General features: G+C 37.6%; 2 protein-coding genes across 3 annotated transcripts; both read left to right on the plus strand.

Annotated features, from left to right (window-relative positions):
* The first annotated feature begins 3,338 nt into the window (after positions 1-3,338).
* LOC131605744 (LRR receptor-like serine/threonine-protein kinase RGI5) lies at positions 3,339-3,921 on the plus strand. The gene is made up of 3 exons (XM_058878064.1): positions 3,339-3,510; positions 3,623-3,783; positions 3,865-3,921. Exons 1-3 carry the CDS (start codon positions 3,339-3,341, stop codon positions 3,919-3,921), a joined length of 390 nt encoding a protein of 129 aa, XP_058734047.1.
* A 513-nt stretch (positions 3,922-4,434) lies between these two features.
* On the plus strand, positions 4,435-14,273 carry LOC131603202 (protein CELLULOSE SYNTHASE INTERACTIVE 1-like). Of its 2 annotated transcripts, none has more exons than XM_058875484.1 (8): positions 4,435-4,814; positions 4,969-5,120; positions 5,879-5,952; positions 6,340-9,400; positions 10,327-12,871; positions 12,991-13,445; positions 13,562-13,678; positions 13,787-14,273. In XM_058875484.1, the coding sequence occupies exons 3-8, from the start codon at positions 5,942-5,944 to the stop codon at positions 13,961-13,963; spliced, it is 6,366 nt and encodes a 2,121-aa protein (XP_058731467.1). In that variant the 5' UTR covers positions 4,435-4,814; positions 4,969-5,120; positions 5,879-5,941; the 3' UTR covers positions 13,964-14,273. The 2 variants fall into 2 exon arrangements, with proteins under 2 accessions (XP_058731467.1, XP_058731466.1); XM_058875483.1 differs by having other exon boundaries at positions 4,435-4,777.
* Positions 14,274-14,643: the final 370 nt, after the last annotated feature.

Consider the following 14,643-nt stretch of genomic DNA (forward strand, 5'->3'; position numbering starts at 1 on the left):
AGCCCGTGTAGTCGAGCTGTCATTTGGTGTAGGCTTCACTTTCTTCGAAACACCCTTTGTCTTAACCGATTGAGAAGGCGGTTTCATGTCAGTTGTTTCGGTATATCCAATTTCTACAATTGTTCTTTGATGTAGAGTTTCATGTTGTCATCGGTCTTCGAAAATCTATCTTGTATCGCTTCCATTTCGGAAGTAATAGAGATATTCGATTTTTCTCCTTCGATGCAACTATCATCATCAAAACTAAGTCTTTTTCAATGAGGGCTAACTTCCTCCATTCTTATTGGCTCACCTAGTTTCATCTTCGTAGCAATAACACAAGCACACAGGAGACCATAAGTTTTAGAAATAGTGCAACCACATTTTGCGCTATCGGAACCTACGGTTTCACCTCGTGAAAAATATAGTTCAAGCTGGGCGAGACATATTGCATATCAATTGAGAATACAGAATGTTGTCCTTAAATTGATGTTCCAAAACCGTAATGCTCCGACCAAATGTAGTTTGTATCTCATTATGTTGGTTTTTAATCATAAGATTTACGGTGTCCCAATCTCGACACAAGAAAGAAGTACTTTTGCCACCGCATTCATCAACGCAGTATGACAGTCCATAACAATTGCCTTAGGCATCTCGACTTGTTCCTTCGAAAGTGACCAGCACACCTCTAATGCCCGTGTAAAATTATCCTATTTTTCATACTCCAAAAAAGCAAAACTAACCGCGTATGTCTTCTCGGTGGACGTAACACCGACCATCTCAAATAACGGAAGTCTATACTTGTTGGTCTTGTAGGTAAAATCGAGAATGGGCACTGTCGAAAACGTGTTGAACAACTTTATCGAATCCGGATGAGTCCAAAAAATATCTCGGACTATAACTCCATCATCGCAAGTTCTGTACCATGACACGTATTTGTTATCATCCAACAATCTTAACAGTTGTTGCATGTCCCTTCTATCTCCCTTAATCGCCTTATTATTGCGGTACCAGATGTTATACACTTGCCTTATATTTGATACGTTGTCGGGTTCCTTCTATTTCAATGTGGCAAGTATATTTTTCGGTTGGACAAGATTCAAGGACATGTCACTAATACATATTTTCTCTTCTAGTTTGAGCCGACATACACTAGGATGACCTTGTAACTTTGAGCACAAATCATGGTTATGTAAACTACAAATAACACTAAATTTCCACTTCTTGTTAGCCAACATATAACCCCAAATTTAAAATGGACACTCGCATTTTCTAGTACCCGTGTCGTCTCTTTTAAACTTCCTTAGAGGAGTATGGTATTTCCTATTTTTTCGCACAACATTGTTACGAAAGGGTTTCTTCTTTCCGATCCATTATCCGATCTTCCTATTACCACACCAAAACCAAGGTTAGTTGCATTTCTACAAATTAATTTGAGCATGCTTTCACGATCATCAAACTCTTGCTTGTTATTAAAGTCACCGCCGACATCTACTGCCCTTACGACATTCCCTTCAACATTCGAAGAAACATCAACTAAAGGAACTAATTCTTTTGAGATATTATCGGGGTGCACCATACCTATCTGTAAACAAATAACACCAAATCACAAGACTATTGAAAAAAATAACACAGACATGTTCAGTAGATGTACCTCCGAAACATGTTCATCTTTAACACGTTGCGTAGATGTACCTACGGAAGAAGTTTATATATATATTTTTTACATAAATTTGATTGATAATGTGAGCAATGCAACATATAAAGATGAATGTTTACCTGAATTGATGGCGTATGGGTTTTAGGTTGTGGAGAGATGAGTGTTGAAGAAGAAAACCAACAATGGGGGAGTGATCATGGTGGTTCAAAGTATAGCAGATACTCCCGTAGGTGTACATACGGAAAAATCCATGAACTGAATTAATTTGAATTTTATAAACGTTCACTAGTTTAAAATGATTTCGTAGATGTACCTCCAAAAAAATTTTATCTTTGGCAAAAGAAAAAGTGTTTCCGGATGTGCATCTACAGAATCAGGGATATATTTAAAATTTTGCCAGATACCTAAGAGTATAAGGGGTGTCCATTGAGATATTTCCGTAAATATAATAAAGAAAATACTACCTCCGGTCCTATTTATAAGAAAAGATTCCCTTTTTCAGATACATTGAATAAATAATGTATCAAGACAATATGTTGTCCAGATACATTATTTATTCAATGGTTAAATATGTTTTTGGTCCCTATAAATAACTCAAAATCTTGTTTTAGTCCCTATAGCATTTTCGTCTAAAGAATGATCCTCTTAAATTTTTCCGTCTCTAATTTTGGTCCCTGCCGTTAACTTTCATTAACGGAAGCTGACGTGGCATGCCACGGTGGAAGACAGCTTGGCAAAAAATTTAAAACGCATTAGATTGAGGGGGTTTTAATCCTCCTCTAAATAAATCCCGAAAATTTTAGGAACAAAGTTCTCATAGACATTTCATCAAATACCTTATATACACCATTTAAAATCGCAAATTCATTAACAAATTCCATTAAATCCTTCACAAATTCAAACCTGTAAACAATACAAACCGAACCAATTCCATCAGCCAAGTCAAAAGGTTTCATGTTGGGTTCAGCTTAGATGCACCATTTAGAATTGAGAGTTATATCTGATATTTCAATGCATAGAGTGTTAAAAGATAATGTAGATGCAACTCATGTATCTTTACCATATGATAAATACAACCCCAAAGAACATGGTTTGTGTTGATTTTATTTTATTCCCCCTCACTACCACTAAATTTACTCCCTTTATAAATTAGAAGTAATTATTCCACTATATATTTGCACTTTTTAGTCAAGATCTGGTTTGTAAAATATGTTTACAACTGTCATAAATGAGCAGCGTGTTGGAGTGATGGACAACCTGCACCATTTTTACATCTTGCACGAACCTTCAGCTTGCTTGAGGATGAAAAAGGAAAGATAAAAGCTACTTCAATGCTATGCAACATGTTCAGAAGGTCCTTTCATACTGATCATACTCTTTGATGATTGAAACTTCACTTGAAAGTGCCGAACCTTTATACTGTTCATGTGCTTTTCTATGTGTGGTGTCAAGACTTAAAAGCTCTCTTCACTTGAAAGTGCCAAACCGGAGTTCCTAAAAAACACATTAATTTATTGTATTTTAGCCCTTCATTATTATTGCCTCTTCGGATCAAAACCACCCTTTTTCATCTCTTAACTTTTGAATTTTTATTCCCTTTTTGTTTTGATCCTCCTTTTCTCTAAGTCATGGCCGCAAGGAGTGTAACTTTGGTTTCAAGACAACAGTTACTTATTAATTATTTGATGGTAAATAACACATGGGCATGTACGAAGCAGGGATTCACATAGTGCTTGATAACCACCTGATAACTGGTACAATACCTTCTGAATTAGGAAACCATGGTAATATACCTTCAACTCTTTCCAATTGTCAAAACCTTGAAGCTATTGATCTGTTACCGAATGTGTTAACTGGTCCCATAGCAGAAGGTATATTAATTCCAGCTTTAGAATCTCAACAAGCTTTTGCTTCTATCTAATAATCTCTCCGGTAAAATTCCCTCTCAGATTGGAAATTGTTCTTCTCTTATTCTCTTTCGAGCTAACGACAACAACATTACTGGTACTATTCCTTTTGAGATTGGAAATCTTAAGAGTTTGAATTTCCTTGACCTCAGAAACAATCGAATTTCTGGTGTTATCCCGCAGAGATCTCTGGCTGTGGGAATCTTACTTTCTTGGACTTGCATTCAAATTGAATTGGTTCGGTTTGTATTGTTTACAGCTTTTAATTTGTGAAGGCTTTAATGGAATTTGTTAATGAATTTGCAATTTGCATATAAGGTGTTTGATGAAATGTCTGTGAAGACTTTGTTCCTAAAATTTTCTGGGTTTATTTAGAGGAGGTTTAAAACCCCCTCAATCTAATGCGTTTTAAAATTTTTGCCAAGCTGTCTTCCACGTGGCGTGTCACGTCAGCTTCCGTTAATGAAAGTTGACGGCAAGGACCAAAATTGGAGACGGAAAACTTTAAGAGGATCATTCTTTGAGCGAAAATGTTATAGGAGTAAAACAAGATTTTGGGTTATTTATAGGGACCAAAAACATATTTAACCCTTTATTCAATGTATCTAAAAAAAGAATCTTTTCTTATAAATGGGACCAGAGGGAGTACTAATTAGTGCCTTTAAAACACTTTTTAAGTGATTAAAATAATACTACTATTTTTTAAAATGCGTGTATTCAGCATTGAAAATACATTAAAAATTAGAATATTAATATTTATAAAAAATATTTTTTTAATTTAGATAGTATCCAATTTCTAGCACGACCCTTATAATAAAAGTAGAAAGTTATAAAAGTTCTATCTGTAGCATTGTTTTTAGTGAATATTTATTTACTCATTTATCTCTTTAAGTGTAGTGAATGTGAAGCCGACTCCAACCTGTCAGCTGAAAAGCTCCGAGCTTCGACTTGGCAGTTGTCGGTGGACCGATCAGATCCAGTCACTCACACACACCCTCAATACTCTTTACTGTAACATCTTCTATAACATCATCAACATTGAAATTAGTAAAATAGAAACGTAAGACACAATCAAATTACTCCCAAAGTTAAAACTAAAGCTACAACTATATTTTTCTTTCTCTTTCTCCTACCTAAACCAAAGGGTCTTGTTCTACTCTCTCTCTCTTCTTATCTTCTACCAAAAATCCAATTCAATTGACACAGATTGATGCATTTCATTCCACTCAAGGTTCCAAATTTGCATTGCTTACTTCTACTTCTACTCAGTACTTTCATCATACACTTAACTTGCATTACTATTTCAGTGCTATTTTGGATCAGATTGTTGCTTTTGCATTGATGATTTGTTTCTGCTTCAGATTTTGTGATTTACATTCTAATTCATGTTTTTGACTTGGCTTATTTGTGTGTGTTGAGTAGGAAGAGCCTTTGAAGAGTGTCTCTTCAGTGTAGATCTGAACGAGGGTCTCATCAATTTTGACTGAAGTGAAGAGAAGAAGACCAAGCTGGCTACCACACTATCATCTTGGAGGCTTGCTGCCAATGGCGGCAGCCATGCTTCCACTGATCTGGTTGGTACCTTCATACACAATTTGGGATTTGTAAAGTTTGAAACTTTAAAGGGTTATTATCAGTGTTAGTTAGCATGTAGGATGCAATTTATGGATCTAATTATCAGTTGGTTACATCTGGATATTTTCTGTATAATTCAGATTGATTTTCTACTATACTAGATGTTTGACAATGTTAGAAAGTTTTTTTTTTTTGAAGCAAATAGAATATATTACTATCAAAAAACAGAAAGTTTATAGAAAATATTAGATTTGACTCAGCAATATAGTCCCCACTTTCCTGCTACTTATCTATCTTAAACTGTCCCTTAGAAATATATTTGTGAGTTTTGTAGATTGAGAGAAGTACAGTTATGAGAAAATGACAAGAAATATTTATTGTAGAATAGATCACATTAGCAACCGTAGAATATCAGTCATTATTAATTCAGCAATACAACTTGTGGGGTGCAGGGAAAAACTAGAAAATATTTATTTTTCTTGATTAGGAATATCATCATAAAGTTGTAATATACATTGGTTTACGGTTGCCCGTTAGAACCTGATCTCCTGTTTTATCTCCTCTTTCTTATAGAACACATTACTTAGTTTTTCACCCCTCACTGGCTTTGTGAGTAGAACAGAGAAAAAAAGAAGTAAAAGGATATCTTTTTATATTATAGCCATGGTTCTGTATTTGTTATTTTAATATTTTAGTTGAAGTATTAAGAAATATATGAAGACATATTGTTTAATATTCTCCACCTTTGTTTTTTCAGGAAAGGAATGGTGACGGGAAGGCTCAAGATTCAGAGCCTCCAACTCCCCATTCGGTTTTGAAAATGGGATTGAGGTTGGTTTTATGTTACAACTTCAAATATACCTTTTTTTTCTTCATACATGAGTAATTTTGAATCTAATAAAATCAGCGATTAATTACATCCAATGTGTTCCAAATGTAAAATGTAACTTCTTTTAGTTGATACATTTTTATCATTAGTGTCTATTCTTCTGTTTGCAGCCAAATAAGGCACGTGTTTAACACACATGGGGGTACCTCTTGGATTAGTGGTATTATCAAAAGTAAAATATTTTTTGTTAAAGAATATTATATCATAGAAGATAACTATCTGCATTAAGAATCATCTGAATTTAATGCTTCGATTTAAGAGCTATCGATAGTAAAATTTGTGTGCACCAAATTTTGGCATTTTACGTTCTTACCTGGTTGCACTTGCAGAGATCGTAGTAGCAGCATGGAGGATCCAGATGGGACATTGGCTAGTGTTGCCCAATGCATTGAGCAGCTGCGCCAGAGCTCGTCATCTGTGCATGAGAAAGAGTATTCCTTAAGGCAGTTATTGGATCTTATAGATATGCGTGAAAATGCCTTTAGTGCTGTTGGATCTCACTCCCAGGCAGTTCCAGTGCTTGTTTCCCTTCTCCGGTCAGGTTCGTTGAATGTGAAGATCCAGGCAGCAACTGTTTTGGGATCACTTTGTAAAGAAAATGAACTGAGGGTGAAGGTCTTGCTTGGAGGCTGTATTCCTCCATTGCTTGGTCTCCTGAAATCCAGTTCTACTGAAGGGCGAATTGCCGCTGCAAAGACTATATATGCTGTCTCTCAAGGTGGCGCAAAAGATCACGTTGGTTCCAAAATATTTTCAACTGAAGGAGTAGTACCCGTGCTTTGGGAGCAGTTGCGAGCTGGCCTGAAAATCGAAAATGTAGTTGAAAGTTTATTGACAGGAACATTGAAAAATCTCTCCAGCAGTGCTGAGGGATTCTGGAGCTCAACAGTTCAATCTGGAGGAGTGGACATATTAGTGAAGTTATTGGCAACAGGGCAGCCTAGCTCTTTAGCCAGTGTTTGCTTTTTACTTGCTTCTGTAATGATGGAGGATGCATCGGTTTGTTCGAAGGTGTTGAGTGCAGAGGTGACTAAACAACTTTTGAAACTGTTAGGCCCCGGTAATGATGACCTTGTTAGAGCTGAAGCAGCTGGTGCTCTTAAATCTCTATCTTCTCAGTGCAAAGAGGCGAGGCGGGAGATAGCCAGTTCTAATGGCATTCCTGCTCTGATCAATGCTACCATAGCTCCTTCGAAAGAATTCATGCAGGGTGAGTGTGCTCAAGCATTACAAGAGAATGCTATGTGTGCTTTAGCAAATATCTCTGGTGGTTTGTCTTATGTCATATCTAGCCTTGGTCAAAGCCTCGAGTCATGCTCTTCTCCAACACAAATTGCCGACACTTTAGGAGCTATAGCATCAGCTCTTATGATATATGATAACAAGGCCGAATCTACCAAACCATCAAACCCTTTGGTGGTTGAAGAGACGTTACTCAAACAATTCAAACCTCGGTTGCCTTTCCTTGTGCTAGAACGGACCATTGAGGCTCTAGCTAGTTTATACGGTAATTCTGTACTCTCAACTAAACTAGCAAATTCCGATGCAAAACATTTGCTTGTTGGTTTGATAACAATGGCTGCCAATGAAGTGCAAGATGAGCTTATAAAAGCTCTGTTGACACTGTGCAAAAGTGAAGGCAGTCTATGGCGGGCACTTCAGGGTCGTGAAGGAGTTCAACTATTGATATCTCTTCTCGGCCTTTCATCAGAACAGCAGCAAGAATGTGCAGTTGCATTGCTTTGCCTTTTATCTAATGAAAATGATGAAAGTAAATGGGCAATTACTGCTGCTGGTGGTATACCTCCGCTTGTTCAAATTTTGGAGACAGGATCTGCAAAAGCAAAGGAAGATTCGGCAAGAATCCTTAAGAATTTGTGCAATCATAGTGAAGATATACGTGCTTGTGTTGAAAGTGCAGATGCTGTTCCTGCATTGTTGTGGCTATTGAAAAACGGAAGTCCTAATGGGAAGGATATTGCAGCAAAGACCATAAATCATTTAATTCATAAATCTGATACTACAACTATCAGTCAGCTTACAGCATTATTGACTAGCGATCTTCCTGATTCTAAAGTATATATTTTGGATGCTCTGAGAAGTATGCTTTGTGTTGCTCCTCTTAGCGACATTTTACGTGAAGGTAGTGCCGCCGGTGATGCATTTGACACTGTGATAATGTTATTGAGCTCTAACAAAGAAGAAACTCAGGCAAAATCTGCATCAGTTCTGGCTGAAATTTTCGAAGCAAGGAAAGATTTGCGTGAAAGTAGTGTTGCTGTCAGAACTCTTTGTTCAGCCATGAAATTGCTCAATGTTGAATCCGAAAGTATCCTAATGGAGTCCTCAAACTGCCTGGCTTCAATATTTCTTTCCATTAAAGAGAACAAAGATGTAGCAGCTCTTGCTAGAGATACATTGACCACCCTAGTTGCTCTAGCTAACTCTTCAGTTTTGGAAGTGGCAGAGATGGCTATAGGTGCTGTAGCGAATCTTATTTTGGATACTGAAATAGCAAAGAAAGTTGTTCTAGAAGAAGTTATCCTGCCTGCCACCAGAGTATTACGTGAAGGCACAAATTCTGGAAAAACTCGTGCTGCAGCAGCTATCGCTCGCCTCTTACATTCTCAGAAAGTTGATAATGCTGTCACTGATTGTGTGAATCGCACCGGCACTGTTCTTGCATTAGTTTCCTTTTTGGACTCTTCTGTCAACGAATCTGTTTCCACATCAGAGGCTCTAGAAGCACTTGCCATTCTTTCCAGGTCAGAAGAGACTGGTGCAAATATTAAACCAGCATGTGCAGTTTTAGCTGAATTCCCTCAAAGCATAATCCCAATAGTACTGTGCATTGTTAATTCAACACCGACATTGCAAGATAAAACAATCGAGATTTTATCTCGATTGTGTAAAGATCAGCCTGTTATTTTAGGAGATACTGTTGCATCTGCCTCTGGATGTATATCTTCAATAGCTAAGAGGGTAATTAATTCCTCAAATGTAAAAGTCAAAATTGGTGGAGTTGCGCTTCTTATTTGTGCTGCAAAACTAAATCATCAGAGACTGGTGGAGAATATCAATATATCAAACTTGTCTGCTAACCTTATTCAGTCTCTAGTTGATATCCTTATCTCTGCACAGTCTTCTTTTGGTAATCATGGTGAAGATGATGACAAGGAATCCATCAGCATATGCAGGCGTACACAAGAAGAGGCCAACGTCCGGGAATCCAACACTGGAACTTCCATTATATATGGTGTTGACTTAGCTATATGGTTGCTATCTATTCTTGCTTGTCATGATGAAAGAAATAAAGCTGCTATAATGAAGGCTGGAGCAATTGATGTTCTTGCCGACAAGATCTCAAATTGTTACTCACAGTATTCTCAGGTATTCAAGCGACTTTTACCTATTTATGGAGAAAAATGAAACAGGCAGTCCATCAGACTCTGATATTAGTTATTACTTGATAGGGAAGATTATGTCTTAACTCTTCCAACTCCCCTCCATTTGAATTTTTTGTCTAAAATCAGCTTTAGTACACCGAGTTTTTAATTACTACTTACAGCTACCAAGTTTCAGAGCTTCTGTAATCTAGCATTGCATTTGATCATTTTCTCACTTAAATTGCATAGAATTTACCAAGGTGACTTTTTTTCATCTTCTGAAACATATTAGTTGGAGATATTATAGTATTTATAGAGTAGAAGACATTATGGATTTTTGTCGTGCACAGTAGAAAACCAAGAGAATCAAATGAGTTAATAGGATGAGACAACAAAAAGTATTTAAAAAAGTGAGGGAGACTGTGAAAAAAGAAAATAGTCAAAGTATTAATGTTATATTGTATATACTAATATTTTTTAATATCATTATCTTTTTTGAAAGCTTTTTAAACAAAAAATATAATCGTCTTTCACCTTCATTCATCCATCAGCTATCAAAAATGCTAAAAATGTTGTAATTACATTTAATGTGTTTAAACCCACATTGATCATCATTACTTCAACACATATTTAACCCATATTGATCATCATTACTTCAACACATATTTAACCCACATTGATGATCATTATTTTAACACATTTTTTGGGACACTTACCCGAGTTTTGAAAGATGGTCGTATGGGTGCTGGACATGAGATGAGCTCTGATTTTTCCTAGTAAATATTCACTTATTTGCACATAAATGCATCCTTAGTTTTAAAAGTGAAAAATGCTCGAAACCTCTTAAGGTGTGAAATAATAAGACCACAGATTACTCTACTTTATGTTATATGTGTATATAAACTTTGCTTTTTTATGGTGAACATGCAGACTGAATACAAAGAAGATAGCAGCATGTGGATTTGTGCCTTGTTGTTGGCAATATTATTTCAAGACAGAGATATCATACGGGCACATTCAACCATAAAGTCTTTACCGGCACTTGCCAATTTATTGAAGTCAGATGAATCGGCGAACAAATATTTTGCTGCACAATCAATAGCGAGCCTTGTTTGCAATGGTAGCAGGGGAACACTTCTGTCTGTGGCGAATTCTGGGGCAGCAGGCGGACTTATCTCTTTGCTTGGCCGTGCTGATACTGATATGCAGGATCTTCTGGAATTGTCAGAGGAATTTGCTTTGGTGCGTTATCCTGATCAAGTGGCTCTAGAGAGGTTGTTTAGAGTTGATGATATAAGAGTTGGTGCTACTTCTCGAAAGGCAATTCCTGCCCTAGTTGATCTTCTCAAACCAATTCCGGGTCGCCCAGGGGCACCATTTTTAGCTCTCGGGATTTTGACTCAGCTTGGCAGAGATTGTCCGTCAAACAAGACTTTAATGGTAGAATCTGGGGCTTTAGAGGCTCTTACAAAGTATCTTTCCCTTGGTCCACAAGACGCAACCGAAGAAGCTGCTACAGATCTGCTAGGAATTCTCTTTAGTAGTGCTGATATACGAAAACATGACTCTGCATTTGGCGCTGTTAACCAACTTATAGCTGTCCTACGTTTAGGAGGAAGAGCTGCAAGGTTTAGTGCTGCAAAAGCATTGGAAAGTTTATTTTCTGCTGACCACATTAGAAATGCTGAGATTGCTCGACAAGCTATTCAACCCTTGGTAGAAATTCTTAACACTGGTTCAGAAAGGGAGCAGCATGCTGCAATTGCTGCATTGATTGGGTTACTGAGTGAAAACCCATCTAAAGCACTTGCTGTTGCAGATGTTGAAATGAATGCAGTGGATGTTCTTTATAGGATCCTTTCGTCGAATTGTTCAATTGACCTGATAGGGGATGCTGCTGAGTTATGTTGTGCTCTTTTTGGAAATACAAGGATTCGGTCCACAACGGCTGCTACACGATGTGTTGAACCACTAGTCTCTCTCCTTGCAACCGAGTTCAGTCCTGCTCATCATTCAGTTGTTCGGGCACTGGATAGGCTTGTTGATGATGAGCAACTGGCTGAATTAGTTGCCACACACAGTGCAGTTGTCCCTCTTGTTAGTCTACTGTCTGGTAGAAACTTTGTACTTCACGAGGCCATTTCCAGAGCTCTGGTCAAGTTAGGAAAAGACAGACCTGCTTGTAAAATGGAAATGGTAAAAGCTGGAGTCATTGAAAGCATACTGGACATCTTACACGAAGCACCTGATTTTTTGTGTGCAGCTTTTGCAGAACTATTGCGTATATTAACAAATAATGCTACCATAGCTAAAGGACCATTGGCTGCCAAAGTTGTTGAACCCTTGTTTTTGTTGTTGGCAAGGCACGATTTTGCGCCCGACGGACAGCACAGTGCAATGCAGGTTTTGGTTAATATCGTAGAACATCCACAGTGCCGTGCTGACCATTCATTGACTTCTCGCAAAGCTATTGAACCACTTATCCCTTTGCTTGATTCACCGATATCAGTAGTGCAACAGTTGGCTGCTGAGCTGCTTTCACATCTGCTCCTAGAAGAACACTTTCAGAAGGATCCAGTGACACCGAAAGTAATTGCCCCTCTAATAAGAATTCTCAGTTCTGGTATACCTTTATTGCAGCAGAGAGCTGTAAAGGCGCTAGTTAGTATCGCACTGACATGGCCAAACGAAATTGCCAAAGAGGGTGGTGTTGTTGAGATTTCCAAAGTGATATTGCAAGCTGATCCTTCGCTTCCACATGCTTTATGGGAATCCGCTGCGTCTGTTTTGTCAAGTATTCTGCAATTTAGCTCAGAATTCTACTTGGAAGTGCCCGTTGCTGTGTTGGTAAAGTTGCTTCGATCTGGCTCAGAGAGCACAGTTATTGGTGCGTTAAATGCGCTTCTGGTTTTGGAAAGTGATGATGGAACTAGTGCAGAATCTATGGCCGAAAGTGGTGCAATAGAGGCTCTCTTGGAGCTCCTAAGAGCACACCAGTGTGAGGAAATCGCTGCACGACTCTTAGAAGTATTGCTGAACAACGTTAAGATCAGAGAAACGAAAGTTACTAAATCAGCCATCTTACCGTTATCACAGTATCTCTTGGACCCGCAAACCCAAGCACAACACGCAAGGTTATTGGCAACTTTGGCCCTTGGGGATTTGTTCCAGAACGAGGCTCTTGCTCGAACAGGTGATGCGGTTTCTGCTTGTCGTGCTTTAGTGAACGTTCTTGAAGACCAACCGACAGAAGAAATGAAAGTTGTAGCCATATGTGCTTTGCAAAATCTTGTGATGTACAATCGATCAAATAGAAGAGCGGTTGCAGAGGCCGGTGGTGTTCAGGTTGTATTGGATCTGATAGGTTCAAGTAATCCTGAGACTTCTGTTCAGGCTGCAATGTTTATTAAACTTCTGTTCTCAAATAATACTATTCAAGAGTATGCTTCTAGCGAAACTGTTAGAGCAATCACTGGTGAGATATACTATGATACTCTAATAATACATCAAAGTATTCTAAAATATATTAATATCACGTCTCTTCAGATTTTACGTGTTTAAGTATGGTCTAAAACTTGTTTGGTGTTCTTGCAGCTACTATTGAAAAAGATTTATGGGCGAGTGGAACTGTGAACGAAGAATATCTGAAAGCATTAAATTCTTTATTTAGCAACTTTCCACGACTGAGAGCAACTGAACCGGCAACACTTAGCATTCCCCATCTGGTAACATCTTTAAAGACAGGTTCAGAGGCTTGTCAGGAAGCTGCATTGGATGCACTTTTCCTGCTCAGACAAGCTTGGTCAGCATGCCCTGCCGAAGTATCAAGAGCTCAGTCAATTGCAGCTGCAGATGCTATTCCCTTCTTGCAATACTTAATTCAGTCTGGCCCGCCTCGGTTTCAGGAGAAGGCAGAATTTTTATTACAGTGTTTGCCAGGGACATTGGTGGTGATTGTCAAGCGTGGTAACAATATGAAACAGTCTGTTGGAGTCCCTAGTGTTTACTGCAAGATTACACTCGGCCATAATCCGCCAAGGCTAACCAAGGTCATTTTTTTCTATTTTTTTCTTCATGTTTTGCTATGAAACTTTTTTTGAGTACACAACATCGCTGAAATTTGGATATACCAAATTACTGATATTGATGATGATGTGCTGATCAGGTGGTCTCAACGGGCCCTAATCCGGAGTGGGACGAGAGCTTTACATGGTCTTTTGAGAGTCCTCCAAAAGGCCAAAAACTTCATATTTCTTGCAAAAACAAGAGCAAAGTGGGAAAGGTAAGTGCAATTGAAAACTAATTATTGCAGTATATAGAGTATGAGTTCGACTTCAACTATCTAGTTTTTACACTTTCACTTATCGCTTATATTGCGATTTGTCTACAGAGTAAATTTGGGAAAGTAACAATCCAAATTGATCGAGTGGTAATGCTCGGAGCCGTAGCTGGCGAATACACTCTGTTGCCTGCAAGTAAAAGTGGACCACCAAGGAATCTAGAAATTGAGTTTCAATGGTCTAATAAAGCAAGTGATACAACAACTGATACAAATCAGCAGCCTTAGGGGACAGGATGTGAAGTAAAGTTTTGGATTTTGTTTTTTTTTTTCTCAAAGAAACCATGTGTATATAACAGTTGTTCATTTTACTTTTTGTTCTATAGTTGAAAACAGAATATTTTCCTTTTGTCATAATATTCTTTTGTAACTTGATCCTTCATTTCCTAGGATAAACACTAGGGGGTACGAAGATCATGCTTGCTTTGTGTTTCTTGTATGATTCTTTTTCTGTGTGGTTCTGTGCTTTTGTTTGGAACTGTGCAAGTACAACTTTGATGTATAATAACATAGATATAAAGATTGCGTGTGTTTTACATGTAAATTTCATTAATATTATTTTTGACAGTAGCATGAAATGACAAACTAACAAAGTGCATTATAATGCATTAAAGTAAAGGGAAAATGGTCCCTAAGTTTCTAACAACTATAAGAGATTGCCCTATAGGGAATTTCATGAATATTGCATTGCATAATATCTCACCTAATTCTTCTGCAACTTGCAATGTATATTAAGAAGAATAGATACTATATTTAATGAGTTCATCATGTATATAAATGTGTCTATAATACTCCATCCTCTTGCCTGTGAATATATTTAGGAAAATGATGTTTAGTGTGTGACAGAAAATACAAACGAAAAGCACAAAAGTTATGTGAATAATAGTGTGTGTTTTATTGTTTCTTAA

Source organism: Vicia villosa, linkage group LG5 (genome assembly GCF_029867415.1).
Source record: "Vicia villosa cultivar HV-30 ecotype Madison, WI linkage group LG5, Vvil1.0, whole genome shotgun sequence".
In the NCBI taxonomy this organism is placed as follows: Eukaryota; Viridiplantae; Streptophyta; class Magnoliopsida; order Fabales; family Fabaceae; genus Vicia; species Vicia villosa.